General features: G+C 36.8%; 1 protein-coding gene across 2 annotated transcripts; it reads left to right on the forward strand.

Annotated features, from left to right (window-relative positions):
- Nucleotides 1-2,760: 2,760 nt before the first annotated feature.
- On the forward strand, nt 2,761-14,044 carry asun (integrator complex subunit 13 asun). 2 transcript variants are annotated; one of them, XM_089734085.1, is made up of 14 exons: nt 2,761-2,851; nt 3,498-3,778; nt 4,484-4,558; nt 5,296-5,441; nt 5,519-5,668; nt 6,204-6,294; nt 6,575-6,703; nt 7,139-7,249; nt 8,041-8,201; nt 9,901-10,041; nt 11,363-11,513; nt 12,263-12,405; nt 12,717-12,868; nt 13,618-14,044. In XM_089734085.1, the coding sequence occupies exons 2-14, from the start codon at nt 3,554-3,556 to the stop codon at nt 13,857-13,859; spliced, it is 1,917 nt and encodes a 638-aa protein (XP_089590211.1). In that variant the 5' UTR covers nt 2,761-2,851; nt 3,498-3,553; the 3' UTR covers nt 13,860-14,044. The 2 variants fall into 2 exon arrangements, with proteins under 2 accessions (XP_089590211.1, XP_028044059.1); XM_028188258.2 differs by lacking the exon at nt 2,761-2,851 and having other exon boundaries at nt 3,452-3,778.
- The last annotated feature ends 79 nt before the right edge of the window (nt 14,045-14,123 follow it).

The raw sequence follows: 14,123 nt of genomic DNA on the forward strand, positions 1-14,123 counted from the left end.
ACTTTCTTTTTTATGCAATGCTCAAACTGCGAAAAAAAATTCTAAACTAATATGCATTGGAAAAAATTTCAACAAGCAATCCCCAACAAATGATAAGTAGTAAAATTATTATCTTGGAAGAATGGTAAAAAGATATATCAGAAGGGCGCGAGGCATAATTAATCTGAGATACACTGATGATTGCACAGCCTGAGAAGTCATGGAAAATCTACTGACTCATCTAGAAACTACCGGCCTTAAATTCGGATATAATGTTAACCAAGACCAAGCGAAGATGATAATAATTGATCGGCCTGAATGAAATGTCACCGACGTACAAAATATAATAAAACTGTGAACTATCTCGAGCACTGGAGGATGTGGTGACGAAATCACACGACGGTGCATCATCACCAGGTCGGCCGTAGAACGATTGGGAAAGATTTGAAAGGCTTCAAAGTTCTTTGGTCACATATCTACATAAAAAGACTCGATGGAGGGAGTAGTGGTTTAAGGTAAGGTGGAAGACAAGAAATCACGCGGCCAATCGCCAACATACACTAACAATGGATCCCTTTTGTCGACATTTCTTGATAGCGATGACATCGCGGCTTTCTTGTAACGACACAGTTCAAAGATGTCCGTCACATAAATTTACTCATACAGTAAGCGTGAATTAATATATGTCATTTACTTCATCGAACGCACAAAAACCACGACCACTGCTCGCGGTGGTGGCGCTTAGCCCTGCGTCGCCGTCGCCACTACACGCTACACCACCCCGTAGTTAAACATCCAGACTCTAAATTTTACACTCGCGCTTTTTTAGACTAGCCATCAATGCCTCATGGTACGTGAACAATATAGATTGTCATGAAATGTCTATAGGAACGCCAAATTCAATCGTAATGTAATTTTAAAAATACATCAACATGTCAGTCGCTGATACTATTTTAATAATAGCCTAAAGAGTCTGTGTGAAATGAAACAATTACAATAAAATTTCTCTGAGCCCTTTTGTACCAACCACATAAAGAATTAAATCGTCGGTCAGTGTTGGCAAAATCGATTGAAAATAGATTTTAAAACACAATTGTTTTTATTATTCTCGATTTTTTTCGATGTAGCACCCCAGCTTGTCTGAATCATATGTTGGTGATTATCTATGCTTGAGTATGACATTTCATGACAGGACTTTTGGCGGGAACGCGAGGAGTGAAGTTGTGTGATTTGTTTTATTTTGTCTATTTAGTGTTTCTTCAGGTTTAAATTTGTAATAACGGTGGTTTATTAACTGTTTAATATCTGTGAAAGTGCATAAATGTGGGAAAATCACACAAAGACGCTTGACGGAACTTCTCGGGATCCTCCAAAAAGTCCATTGAAAAAATCTTAGTAAATGATAACCATTTTACTGAGGTTATATTTCATCCCATAACATCTCATCTCATTTTATTTAATTTCATCCCAGTTGATTAATGTGTCAAATTAATCATCTTCATTTGAGTTAATTTCACTCTATGATTATCATTTTTCATAAAAATAAGAATATTAATAAAAAAAGGTATGACTTAAAAGTCTTAGTTACCAGGTCATAAGATCCCTTAATTTTTTTTATGAGAACTTTGATTAAAGCAAATTATATTAACTTTATACCAGTGGTCTCGAACCTACCGATTTTTCGGTATTTCTACCGATATGGGCTCTGTCTAACGAAACACCGAAATAACATGGAAATTCTCCCGATTTTACACTTTCAGACATCATTGATACAAAAAATGTTCAAATTGTCAAGACTGCGTCGACAGTTCTTATGAGTAGCCTCTTTCCCAATATTGTTCAGAGCAATGATTGCCAGGAAATTGATACAGAGTGGCGCATTTTAAGAAATTGTGAACAAATCAAAACATTTCCTGATGATTTTTTTTTATTGCTTAGTTTGGTGGACAATCTCACAGTCCACCTGGTGTTAAGTAGTTACTGGAACCCATAGACATCTACAACGTAAATGCGCCACCCACCTTGAGATATAAGTTCTAAGGTCTCAGTATAGTTACAACGGCTGCCCCACCTTTAAAGCCGTAACGCATTACTGCTTCACGGCAGAAATAGGCGGGGTGGTGGTACCTACTCATGCGGACTCATAAGAGGTCCTACCACCAGTGATTACACAAATTATAATTTTGCGGGTTTCATTTTTATTACACGATGTTATTCCTTCACCGTGGAAATCAATTTTGCACATTTGTTAAGTACGTATTTCATCAGAAAAATTGGTACTCGCCTGCGGGATTCGAAAACCGGTACATCGCTGAATACGAATGCACCGGACGTCTTATCCTTTAGGCCACGACGACTTCTTCTTGATGATGTAGAACTTTTGGGATGAAGTAACTTTACTAAAGCGTGGCGATGAAACTCAAATGTTTCCTTTGTTGTCTAATTTCATTTTTTATATTTTATCACTTCCCCATTCATCCGCTAACGTTGAACACATATTTTCACATATTAATCTTTTGAAAACAAAACAGCGAAATAGGCTGTCTACTGAACCAATCACTGGTCTATTACATGTAAAACTACAGCAAATTGTTATAATTTTGAAATTAATTCGAAGATGACTGCGGCTATGGCCAAAAAAAATTGGTATAAAAAATAATTATTCTTAAATATGATTGTTAAAAATTACCCTGTAATTATTTTTTTCAATAAATAAACGAATTTGATTGAATATTGTATTTTTTTGTCAAAAACCGATTTTGGGTACAAATAAATGTACCGATTTTAGCTGGCAATTCTACCGATCTCGTTGACGTTCGAGATTACTGCTTGCTTTGTACAATAATGTACACAAAACTGAGAATTTAAGATGTATAGTCGGATTTTTAATTAGACGAAGCCAGCTGACAGTAGCTAATGTCACTTTGTGAAATAATGTTGCTATATTTAAAGTAATAGTGATGCGTTCAGTTCTCGTTCAATCACATAAATGAACAATGAGTGTGAAGAGTTAATCATTAATTTCAAACTATAAAAGAATATTATTTATATTTTACAATAAAATTGTATTAAAGTGATCCAATATTATAATATGTTACTAGTAGTATGTAACTACAATCAGTTTTTTTTATTTTCATTACCTATGTACCTATAATTGTTATATTTTATACATCTATAGTTTCAACTATATGATGCATTGGAAATAGGACAGTCTTACAAGCTTCCCCGCAATGTTTTTCTTAATGTTTAAAACACTCGGTATTCAGTAAAGGTAGATACCATAGGAATATAATGTTTCGTGGAAAACTCGTTGGTATGTACAAAGCACGGCTAAAATTCGAACCCCGTGCCCGATATCGGCACTTCGGCACACTAACTATTCACTAGACAATCGAGGCAATTTCATTAATTCAGGAGTTTTTTCAATCGTTCACTTTGTCGCAACACTATTTGTATTTCATCAAAAACTGACAACACAGTAAACGTCAGTTTACTTCGTCTAATAAAAAATCCGACTATAAACATTGTTGTGGGTTATGCATAATTATCCAAAAATCTTTTTTACGCATTCATAATGAATTCCCTTTTCCCTGTAAATCATAAAACAATATTTGTTCTTGATCACACACCGTACTTTGGAATATCTTCAGAATACCCAATAGATTTTGATGTATCGAAAGGCCGAGGTACCGGTCAGGTTCCTTTACCTCCAATCTGTAAATCATTGTGGACTTGCAGTGTGGAAGCTGCAGTAGAGTACTGTCGTATAGTGTGGGATTTATTTCCTGAAAGCAAATTAGTGAGTATTGAATTTAGGTAATGAAATGATATTATTTTGATCGCTGGACTTGGAAGCACATGGACATGGACATGGTCAATAATAAATATTAGTAGTTGTTAGCGCTACTGTTAACTATTATAATATAGGCGATTATAAGGTATGCTGTGTTTTGCCTGACCAAAACTTGAACTTCATTTAATTTTTTTATGATCAATTGTGATAAAAGAGATTAATTGGTCTTTTCTAAAACCAAATAAGCCACAAATCATAAAGAACATTCAAATAATTCATGACATAATAATTCATGACAATTTTCAAGTACTCTTTTAGCGTTAATATTCATTCCATTTACAATAATTTTACATATCTGTATAATTATTATAAATTAATAATTATATCGCATAACAAAAAACACTATAGAATGATAAATAACAATAATGTTTTTATTAATTTCAATAAAACAGCCAGTCTTAATTAAAATAAGAATACACAATACAATTAAATATAATTAAATATAATTGAGAATTTACCTTCTATCTTAATGAGGGTAGCAGAAACTTAGTTTGAGATAGCCTGTGACCTTTTTCACCTATCATTAAATTATTAAAATACCTAAATATGATCTATTTTGTTATTGGAACAAATAAAAAATTTAACAACTAACAACAACAATTAAACACGAACGAACAATTAAATTCATGACTAACTTTTAAATTATTCCAGGTCAAATTTGTAGTGAGTGATTCTGTAGCGCATATATTAAACACTTGGGCTGCATTACAACAAAATTTAACTCATGTGAGTATTTTATTATATTGTAAATTACTAGTAGTGTAAGTAAATCGTGTAATTAATAATTATATCATTTTTTTTTTATCAAATAGAGTTAATCACATCATTAACTTCAAATGCATATTTGTTTTGTAAGTCATATTTATATGTTGGTTTTGGAGGTGGGTGTTTAAGTCGATTCTCTCGATCGCAATAATATGATTCAGTTTGAACCTCTGATCCTTGATGAATATCAAATGAAATCTACAAAATCTCAAACTTGCATAGGCAAATCATTGCAAGTTCAAGATGTTTAATCAATTAAACTTGCATCATAAGTTGCAAGTCTAATTCTGCAAACATAAAAAAAAAAGTATATAGCAATAGAGATGTTTGACTTAGAATAATCGAAAATATATTGATTGTTGAGTAAGAGTGGAAGATAATTCTGGAATTGCAGTTTTACTTTATTTTCATTATCCTGAACTCACTCACTCACTCAGCAACTGTTTACTAGATGAAAAAAATCTTCTACCCTTGGTATTTCTATCTTTAACCCATATCGTCTCAGTTATGATTAAATTTAGATTACAATTTAATTGTTTTTATTTTTATTGCCCTTGTAGGCAGACGAGTATATGGCCCACCTGATGATGAGGGGTTACCATCGCCCATGGACTTAAGCAATGCCAGGGGCAGAGCCAAGCCGCTGCCTACCTTAGTAAGGATCTGATAAAGTTAATAGTAAAACAATAAAATTTTAGGTCCTAAATGGGTTGTGTCTTGTTGGACCAGTACGTCGTGGTGCTGGAGGAGATGTTGTCGGACTCTGTGCAGCCATTGAAGCATTGGGTGAAGCATCACCAGAGCAGATATCACGCACATCGACTGATAGACATTTTCAAAATAGGTATGACTTATACATTATTATTTTCTTTCAATATTCTCCCAATTAGATAACCATATATGTAAAATTGATATTTCCAGAGGACGGATAATATGTATTACAAGTGCAAGAGATGATGATTCAATAAGGAGCTTAGCAGAAATAGCTTTAAACACTTTGATTCAACAAAACAAAAAAGCTTCCATAGTCCAACCAAACAGCAGTAGAGATTCTCCTAATGCAACACCTCAGTGAGTATTTCAGACACAAAAAAAATTGTTTTTGGTGAACAGATATTTTTTCTCAATATTTCTTAATTCTTTTAATGTTTTTTTGGGTAGTTTTATTCGGTAAGCAGCGGCTTGGCTCTGCCCTTGCCATTGCTCAAGTAACCGTTCGCCATCATTGAAATGGGTACTTAAACTAGTAGGTCCTATGACTTTTCTCTAAACAAATGAGGTTGTAATCTATTAAACAAATAAAATATTAGATCTTAAAACTTTTAAACATTTAGAAAGTATTGTTGGGTAATTTTTTTTTCAATCTTTACACTGAAATTCTTATGATATACCACACAGAACGATATTATTATGAAATTTCCAAATTTTAGTTGGGTTGCAGTATCGTATAGTTGTATTCTAAATGATGTTAAAGGCTTCAAAATGTTTTTGTATAGTACATGTGTACTGTTGAGTTTGATTTGCACAATTGTAAATGTATGATATTAAATGATTATATACTCAAATATATTAAGATATCCCTATATAACTGAAATTACACTTACAGATTACTAGTAACACATTACTGCCATCTAATTATCATAAATGTCACACCAGAGAAAGCTGAAACCAGAGTTAACAATCAACAGCTCACAGAGGTTAGTGTAGTTTGTCTATATTTTACCTAAGAGGTGCCTAATGTCTATGAACAGTATTCAATACTTCAATTGTCCAATATTTATGTATTTAGGTTTTTCAACCACGGATATATTGCTGTTGTTGCATTCCTAGGGTACCCTACTGGTACATAGGGCCCTCACAAGTTGTCTTCACTCAGCGGGTCGCGATTCCGATCCGGTAGTAGACTCATTCGCGAAGCAGCTATTAAAAATATATAGTCCACGCTCATTTACCACAACGCATCATTGTTTTCAACAGATGGGCGGTGGTCTGATGGGCGTCGAAGTAATAGTATCACGAGCTAGCGCATTAGCTAGCTTGTTGGGTCGTCTGGTACTACCGCATTACAAATTATCAACTACCACAGTTACTGGAATTCCCATGAAGGTAATGTCATTTTGTCGATGCTACCAAGTCAGTAAACACGCCGGAGATAACAACAGAAACTGTATAAAGTATCAAATTATTTAGTTTTATAGCTTGTAACTTTCAGAAAAAAATCAAAAGATATATTTAATACTAGCTGTACCCGACCGCTTCGCTGGGCATTTAAAATTATTATTTCTACCCCCACAATCATTTTCATCTTTACCTAACGACCCCGCAACTGGTATAGGGAGTCCAATACTCATATAAATATTAATCCTATCCATTAAGTACATGTATTTTCTACATTGATACCAAGTTACAAGTCAATTGGATGCATGGTTCAGTAGTTATAACGGAACATCCGTAAAAGCCACTCTAGATTTATATATTAGTATAGATATGCAAATGAACATCAATAAATATAGAATTTTAATTTGTCTTGATCGTTTTCAGGAAGAACAAAACGCTAGTTCCAGTGCTAATTATGATGTAGAAATTGTCCATTCCATCGATGCTCATGCTGGCTTGCGAGCTTCACAAACTGCTGCCGAAGCCGCTGAGTCTGTTAGTATAATAGCTTATTGTAATAGCTAGTTCTAGCTAATGCTTCAACCACACTAAATGTACCACGAGATTTTTTTAAGTGTATTGACGAACTTACCATCCCTCATGTTTTAAGTGGATACCGGAGCCCAAAGACATCTCGAGATATGAGGTCATAGTCTCAATTGTATACTAAAACAGCTGTCTCAACCTTTAAATTGGAACTAATGATTACTTCGTGACAAATAAACGTTTGATGATGATACCTACCTGTTTGGTTTAGGAATACGTTAATATTTCATTTTCTTTACCTAAGCTTGATCTTGAGAGACCATTTCAGCGTAACCCTAACAAGTAGGTGAGCTCATGGAGCTCAAACATGTCGACGTTGCTAACATTAACCCTAGCAAGAGCGGTGTTTCGCAGAATTATATTACTGGTGGTAGAACGTCTTGTGAGTCCGCACGGGTAGGTATCACCACTGCCTGTTTCTGCCGTGAAGCAGTAATGCGTTTCGGTTTGAAGGGCGAGGCAGCAGTTGTACTGTTAAAAGTGAGACCTTACAACTCATGTCCCAAGGTGGGTGGCGGCATTTACGTTGTAGATATCTATGGGCCCCGGTAACCACTTAACACCAGGGGGCCGAGAGTTTATCAAAAAAAGCTTTATCACCGGATCGGAAACGCGACCCACTGAGAAGATCCGGCGAGAAACTCAGTGGGCTGTATCTGTGGGTTAATTTACTCGTCGAGCCCTTCGTCGCAAGCGATGGGCTCGACGAGAACGATGGAGTAAGTTGTATTGGTATGCAGGTGGTGCTACGTTGGTGGACGCCGCGCGGCGCGGAGGGGGGCGCGGGCGGCTGCACGGGTCCGCTGTGGCGCGTCACGCCCGCCGACGTCGCCAGCCGCCCCTCCGCCTGTCTTGTCAACTTCCTGCTCAACGGACGGTCGGTCACGCTCGAAGTGCCCAGGTACTACAACTTACTACTTACTGACCTACTACTATTACTACTAACTTACTACTTACTACCTTATTACTTACTTAACTACTAACTTACTACTTATACTAGCGACACGACCGCGCTCTACTGAGTCATTGGAGAAACACTTACTCTTGAGTTGTTAAGGTCTCCTTTGGAGGCGCTCCGGTAGCCGTTAGCAAATTTAATCCCGCCCCTCCTGGTCGAGCCCTTGCTCGCCCACCTGTCCTGGTGAAACTGGAAAGGTCTACTGAAAGCATCATTATACCATATAGAATATTAAATACATTTGTTGAAACGACTAGCATGTGTAGCATAAAATGCCAACTTAACTTCTCAATTGCTGCGCAAACTTTCCATTACTTGAACTGAACCTTGGTGTGTGACGTCATTTGGGGCCAAAATAAGCAAAGCGCTAACAATAGACCGTACACGAATACGTAACGATTTATAAAAAAAATATTATAACGTCGTGTGTTTGGATTGATGTTTAAAATATTAAAATTATTAGGTTGTGTTACTAACAAAACCGCTCATATATATTTGATTAATATAATGGAAGACATGAGTGGATGAAGGGGATATGATACAAAATGTTAATTTTGAGAAAACGGACAACAATCTTTTGTTACTTGTACTTTTTCTTCGTACATAATTCCTTTATTACATGCAATTTCTAAAAATAGCCCTTAAGCCCGGAGTTTTAAGATCTAATATAGTTTATAGGTACATACCACCTTCATTCAATGTAAAAACTCGAAAATCTCCAAATTTGTACTTAGCCCCTTCATCTACTCATGTCTTCAAATAGAATAGTTTCAGTAACCACTCTCGCTGATTCGAGTTCATGATTCGAATGCATGACATATGAACAAAAACACAACAAAAAACGAATAGATATATGTATATAATATAAATATTAGTTTATAATCCTCCATATAGTTAATAATCCATTTCTCTCTCATTAGCACATAGTTCTTACTAATTGGCAAAACATAGCCTTTGAATTTATAATTTAAATAAATAACGTATTACGGTCCGATGACAATTATTATTATTAATTATTATTATTAATATATAAAAAAATTGAAACGTTTTTTTTACAATGAAATAATTTTTTTTACACTATTTTTAATTCAAATTTATTAAACTTTATTTTCTATTTTTAGTTGGATTTTTTATAAAAGCGTACTTTGTTAGTTTTGTTAAACTATTATTTATTTTTAATTTTTTAGTTGAATTTCAATTTTATTAATTTTATTTTTTTAATATTGAATTGTCATCGGTCCTTAATAAGTATACCAAATTTCGAGTTAATCCGACGTTTTGAAGAGGATCAAAATTATGTTCAAAGATTCCATTACATACTAACACATACATACTGTTTACTGGTGGTAGGACCTCTTGTGAGTCCGCGCGGGTAGGTACCACCACCCTGCCTATTTCTGCCGTGAAGCAGTAATGCGTTTCGGTTTGAAGGGTGGGGCAGCCGTTGTAACCACACTGAGATCTTAGAACGTATATCTCAAGATGGGTGGCGCATTTACGTTGTAGATGTCTATGGGCTCCAGTAACCACTTAACACCAGGTGGGCTGTGAGCTCGTCCACCCAACGAAGCAATAAAAAAAAAAAAAAAAAACATACGTCTGAAGCTTATTAGAAATATTGACTTGGATGTAATTTGAATAGGAAAGGTGGGGGTAGATCAGCGTCGCACGTGCTGGCGGCCCAGGGGGGCGAGCTGTGGATCGGCGCCCTGGGGGGTCGGACCACGTACGACGATCCCCCCGCGCTCTCCGAGGGGGCAGGCGGACGCGTCACAGACTACAGGCGAGCACACAATCCATATTTATAAATAACTAGCTGACCCGGCAGACTTCGTAGTGCCTCGATCGATAAATAAAAGACCTAAACTTTTGTATAAAATAAACTCTTATAAAATAGGCTCTCTCTATATAAAATAGGCTCTTAAGTCCTAAGTCATCTTTTAAAATACGCGACACGGTTCTAGGTGCTATCTTCATCTCCCGAGATAAAATCTTTTGCTTTCGGACAGGATTTCTTCGAATTCCTTCCCTTACTGCTTTGACCACCTTTTTCGTACGAACACTGCGTGGACGGCCAGATCTTTTTCTGTCACAAACAGAGGAGGTCTCATTGCACATATTAATAGCCCGGTACACAAACATTTTACTAATACCAAGCGTATGGAGAGTTTTAAAAATTGCATTTGGCTCCATACCTACTTTGTGTAATGCAATCACAGCGATTCGGTTCTCTTTATCACCCCACTCCATTTTAATATCGCAAATTATTGTACAATGTATTGATGCCAAAATGAGAAAACTCAATGAGCAATCATATAAAAATGACAGATTCAAAATTCAAATGTAATATTTTGTTTATTTTTAATTGCAACAGTATTTATAGCCAGACTAAATATATATAGACTAACTGACCCGGCAGACTTCGTAGTGCCTCAATCGAAAAATAAAAGACTTAAACTTTTGTATAAAATAAACTTAAAACAAACATAAGGAATCCGTCCGACGGGGGACACATCAAAGGAAAAACAAAATTGTTATTTTTATTTAATTCCGAGCATTTTCTTATTTATCTATCCTTTAAACCTTCTCTGGACTTCCACAAAAAATTTAAGACTAAAATTAGCCAAATCGGTCCAGCCGTTCTCGAGTTTTAGCGAGACTAACGAACAGCAAACCATTTATATATATATAGATAATAGATAATTCATAGACCATAATTAACTTAAATTATAATTTGCGTAATTACTGGTGATAGGACCTCATGTGAGTCCGCACGGGTAGGTACCATCGTCCTACCTATTTCTGCCGTGAAGCAGTTATGCGTTTCGGTTTAAAGGGTTCACAACACCATGCAGATCGTTGAGTCACACATACGCATACACATACACATGGCGCGCGTGGACCTCGTAGGAGGTTCGGCCCCCGGCCCGAAAAATGTAACTATACTGAGACCTTAGAACTCATATCTCAAGGTGGATGGCGGCGTTTACGTTGTAGATATCTATGGGCTCCGGTAACCATTTAACACCAGGTGGGCTGTGAGCTCGTCCACCCATCTAAGCAATTAAAAAAAAACCGCTATGTTCGTTTTTATTAATTTACAGAATAAAAGAGTTTGGTGCACTGATGCAGCAAAATAAGCTGCACCCACTCCGCGGGGCGGGGTCCAACGCACGGGCGCGATCTCGGCTGCAAAGGCACACGACATATTGGCCCCTGACGATATCCTCAACGCTCATATTCAATTTAGGATCAGTAAGTCGAATGCGTATTAATATCACTCGTGTCATTGTTAAAGAAGTCGTCGTGGTCTAAAGGATATTACGCCCGGTGTACTGATGCGACAGTGCCCGTGTTCGAATCCCGCAAACGATCAACAATATTTTTTGTGTAATTTTTTAACGTACTTCAATCATGTTCACAATTGATTTCCACGGTGAAGGAATAACTTCGGGTAATATAATTTTCGTAATACCTCGTGATAGGTACCATCAACAACCCGTTGTATCTTGCCGAGAAGCAGTAATGCGTTCCGGTTTGAAGGGTTGGACAACTGTTGTACTATCGAACTGAGACTTAGAACGCTTTTTTCAAGGTGGATGGCGGTATATACGTTGTTGATATCTATGGGTTCCGTGGGGAGCCGTGAGATTCATCAATCTTAAACCTGCTTAAATTTTTATCAGCAATATTTAAGCTAACCGGTTCAACTCTAATAGCTTCTTACTGCTATTGTTAACCTAACACTATCAATGATGTGTCATGAAGTCTTGTTATGTAACACCAACCAATGATCTTCTCAGTGGGTCGCGTTTCCGATCCGGTGGTAGATTCTGCGAAGCACGGCTCTTGCTAGGGTCAGTGTTAGCAGCACTCCGGCTTGAGCCCCGTGAGCTCACCTACACGTTAGGGTGAAGCTGAAACAGCCTCTCAAGGCTATCAGCATAGGTAGGGAAAAAAACAGTGACCCTACAAAGATTTGACATAATTTTGTGGTTTTGAAGGTGATGGAACCGTTAACGAGGCTGGTCGTGCAAGAATCATTAACTGACGAAGAGGTGGATCAGTGTCGTAGCGTCCTGCTGTCGCTATTAAGTATGGAATCTCGTCATGAATTCCCGGCCGCGCAGCTGCCTTCGAATCTTAGGTAATGTTTAAACTATAAAAACTTTTCATGTACCGTTGAAGTTAATAATAATAATTTTATTGGTTTAGTGGTGGTAGGATGTCTTCTGAGTCCGCGCGGGTAGGTACCACAACCCTGCTTATTTCTGCCGTGAAGCAGTAATGCTTTTCTGTTTGAAGTGTGGTGCAGCCTCCTTCAATTCCCGTTAGCTAAGGATAGTGGGATTAGTCTCTTATCGATTGTACGACAATCACATATTCATTTTTAATTTAATTATTACTTTAGTTTAGTTATTATTGTTTAATTTAATTTAATTATTATTGTTATTACAGGGGCAAATCGAGCGGTCGTCGCGAAGAACAATGGCGTCAAGTTTGGGGTGAATTGGAAGCGTTATTACGAGCGTATTCGAACTCATCCGCCCACAGAACGTTACTGAGAGTCCTGCTAGAATGTCGGGCACACAATAACCACGGCGCAGACGGTGAGTCACATCGATCAGAATACAGGATGGAAATATAATTACCAAAATCGAAACGATAATAAAACTGGTAGTAGTCTTAAAGTAATATCCACCTATAAATAAATAGGCAAAGACAAAACAGGTAAGTACCATCATCTTTATAAAGAAAATCGTGTTCTTCTATCACGACGAAAGTTTGACGAGCGCATATTATAAGAAGCGCTCGCGTATTATTAAATAAATTAATTGTTCTCGAAGTTGAAACCGCAATAGTTACTCATAACATTAATTTACTTTATTATAAATATACTAGCGGTCCCGACAGACATTGTCCTGCAAAAATTGATTCAAGTCAGTTCAGCCGGTTTGGAGTTCAGTGACATACACACGTACAGTAGAATTATATTATATATATAAATATATACATATTGTTTGGTAAAATAATAACAGTATATCGGTTGAATTTCGATTTTTTAGGGAATATAAAACTTTTTCTTCGAATGTAAAAAAGATTAGAACAATTATTACGAATAAATAGTAGAGTGAATGTTGTAGGAAATTTTGGGGCTGGGAATTGGATCACAGGTAGAATGTAATTTTTCTTAGCTCATCAACAATGCGGTTAAAGTTAACAAAGAATCCCAGAGACATATCTGGTGGATAACGGATATCTAATTATCGAATCTCAGTTGCATGAATTACTATTATTTATTGTATGCACCTATTGTATTTTGTGAGAATTATTATATCTTTATTGATTAATTATGTAGGTGAATCTCGAGCAACTGTGATCCGAGCGACCACCGACTCCCCGCTGTCGCCGGTGGGCGCAGGTAATGGCAGCGCCAGTAGTGCAAGTGGAGACGTCTGGGCTCCCAGGAACGTTCTGGACGCGTTACTGGGGGCGCCGCGTCCCGCGCGCAGACTCGACTTCGCCGGCAGAATGGCGGCCGGAAACAGGGTGGCCATCTTGTACCCGCAGCTGCAGCAGGACGTGGAAACCCAACACTGATTGTGAGCGGCGAAAAGTAATTGGAATCTGAACCTTATAATAAACATTATAAGTTCCATTTTGTGCGTTGTGAATGTTGATGACGATGTTTTTTTTTTTAACTTGTTTTGTATGAGTTCATAGATAGGCGTACAGTTATAAAGTGTTATATTCACTAGAAATAATTATATTTGTAGAAACTGTTATCCTTTTTTTTTCATTTGAAGCTCAGAGGGAGGACCTGATTTTTAAGTGTAAAGGACAACTTTTTGTCAAAATTATTTG

The sequence above is a fragment of the Bombyx mandarina genome, chromosome 17 (assembly GCF_030267445.1).
Source record: "Bombyx mandarina strain Sakado chromosome 17, ASM3026744v2".
NCBI classification, from domain to species: domain Eukaryota; kingdom Metazoa; phylum Arthropoda; class Insecta; order Lepidoptera; family Bombycidae; genus Bombyx; species Bombyx mandarina.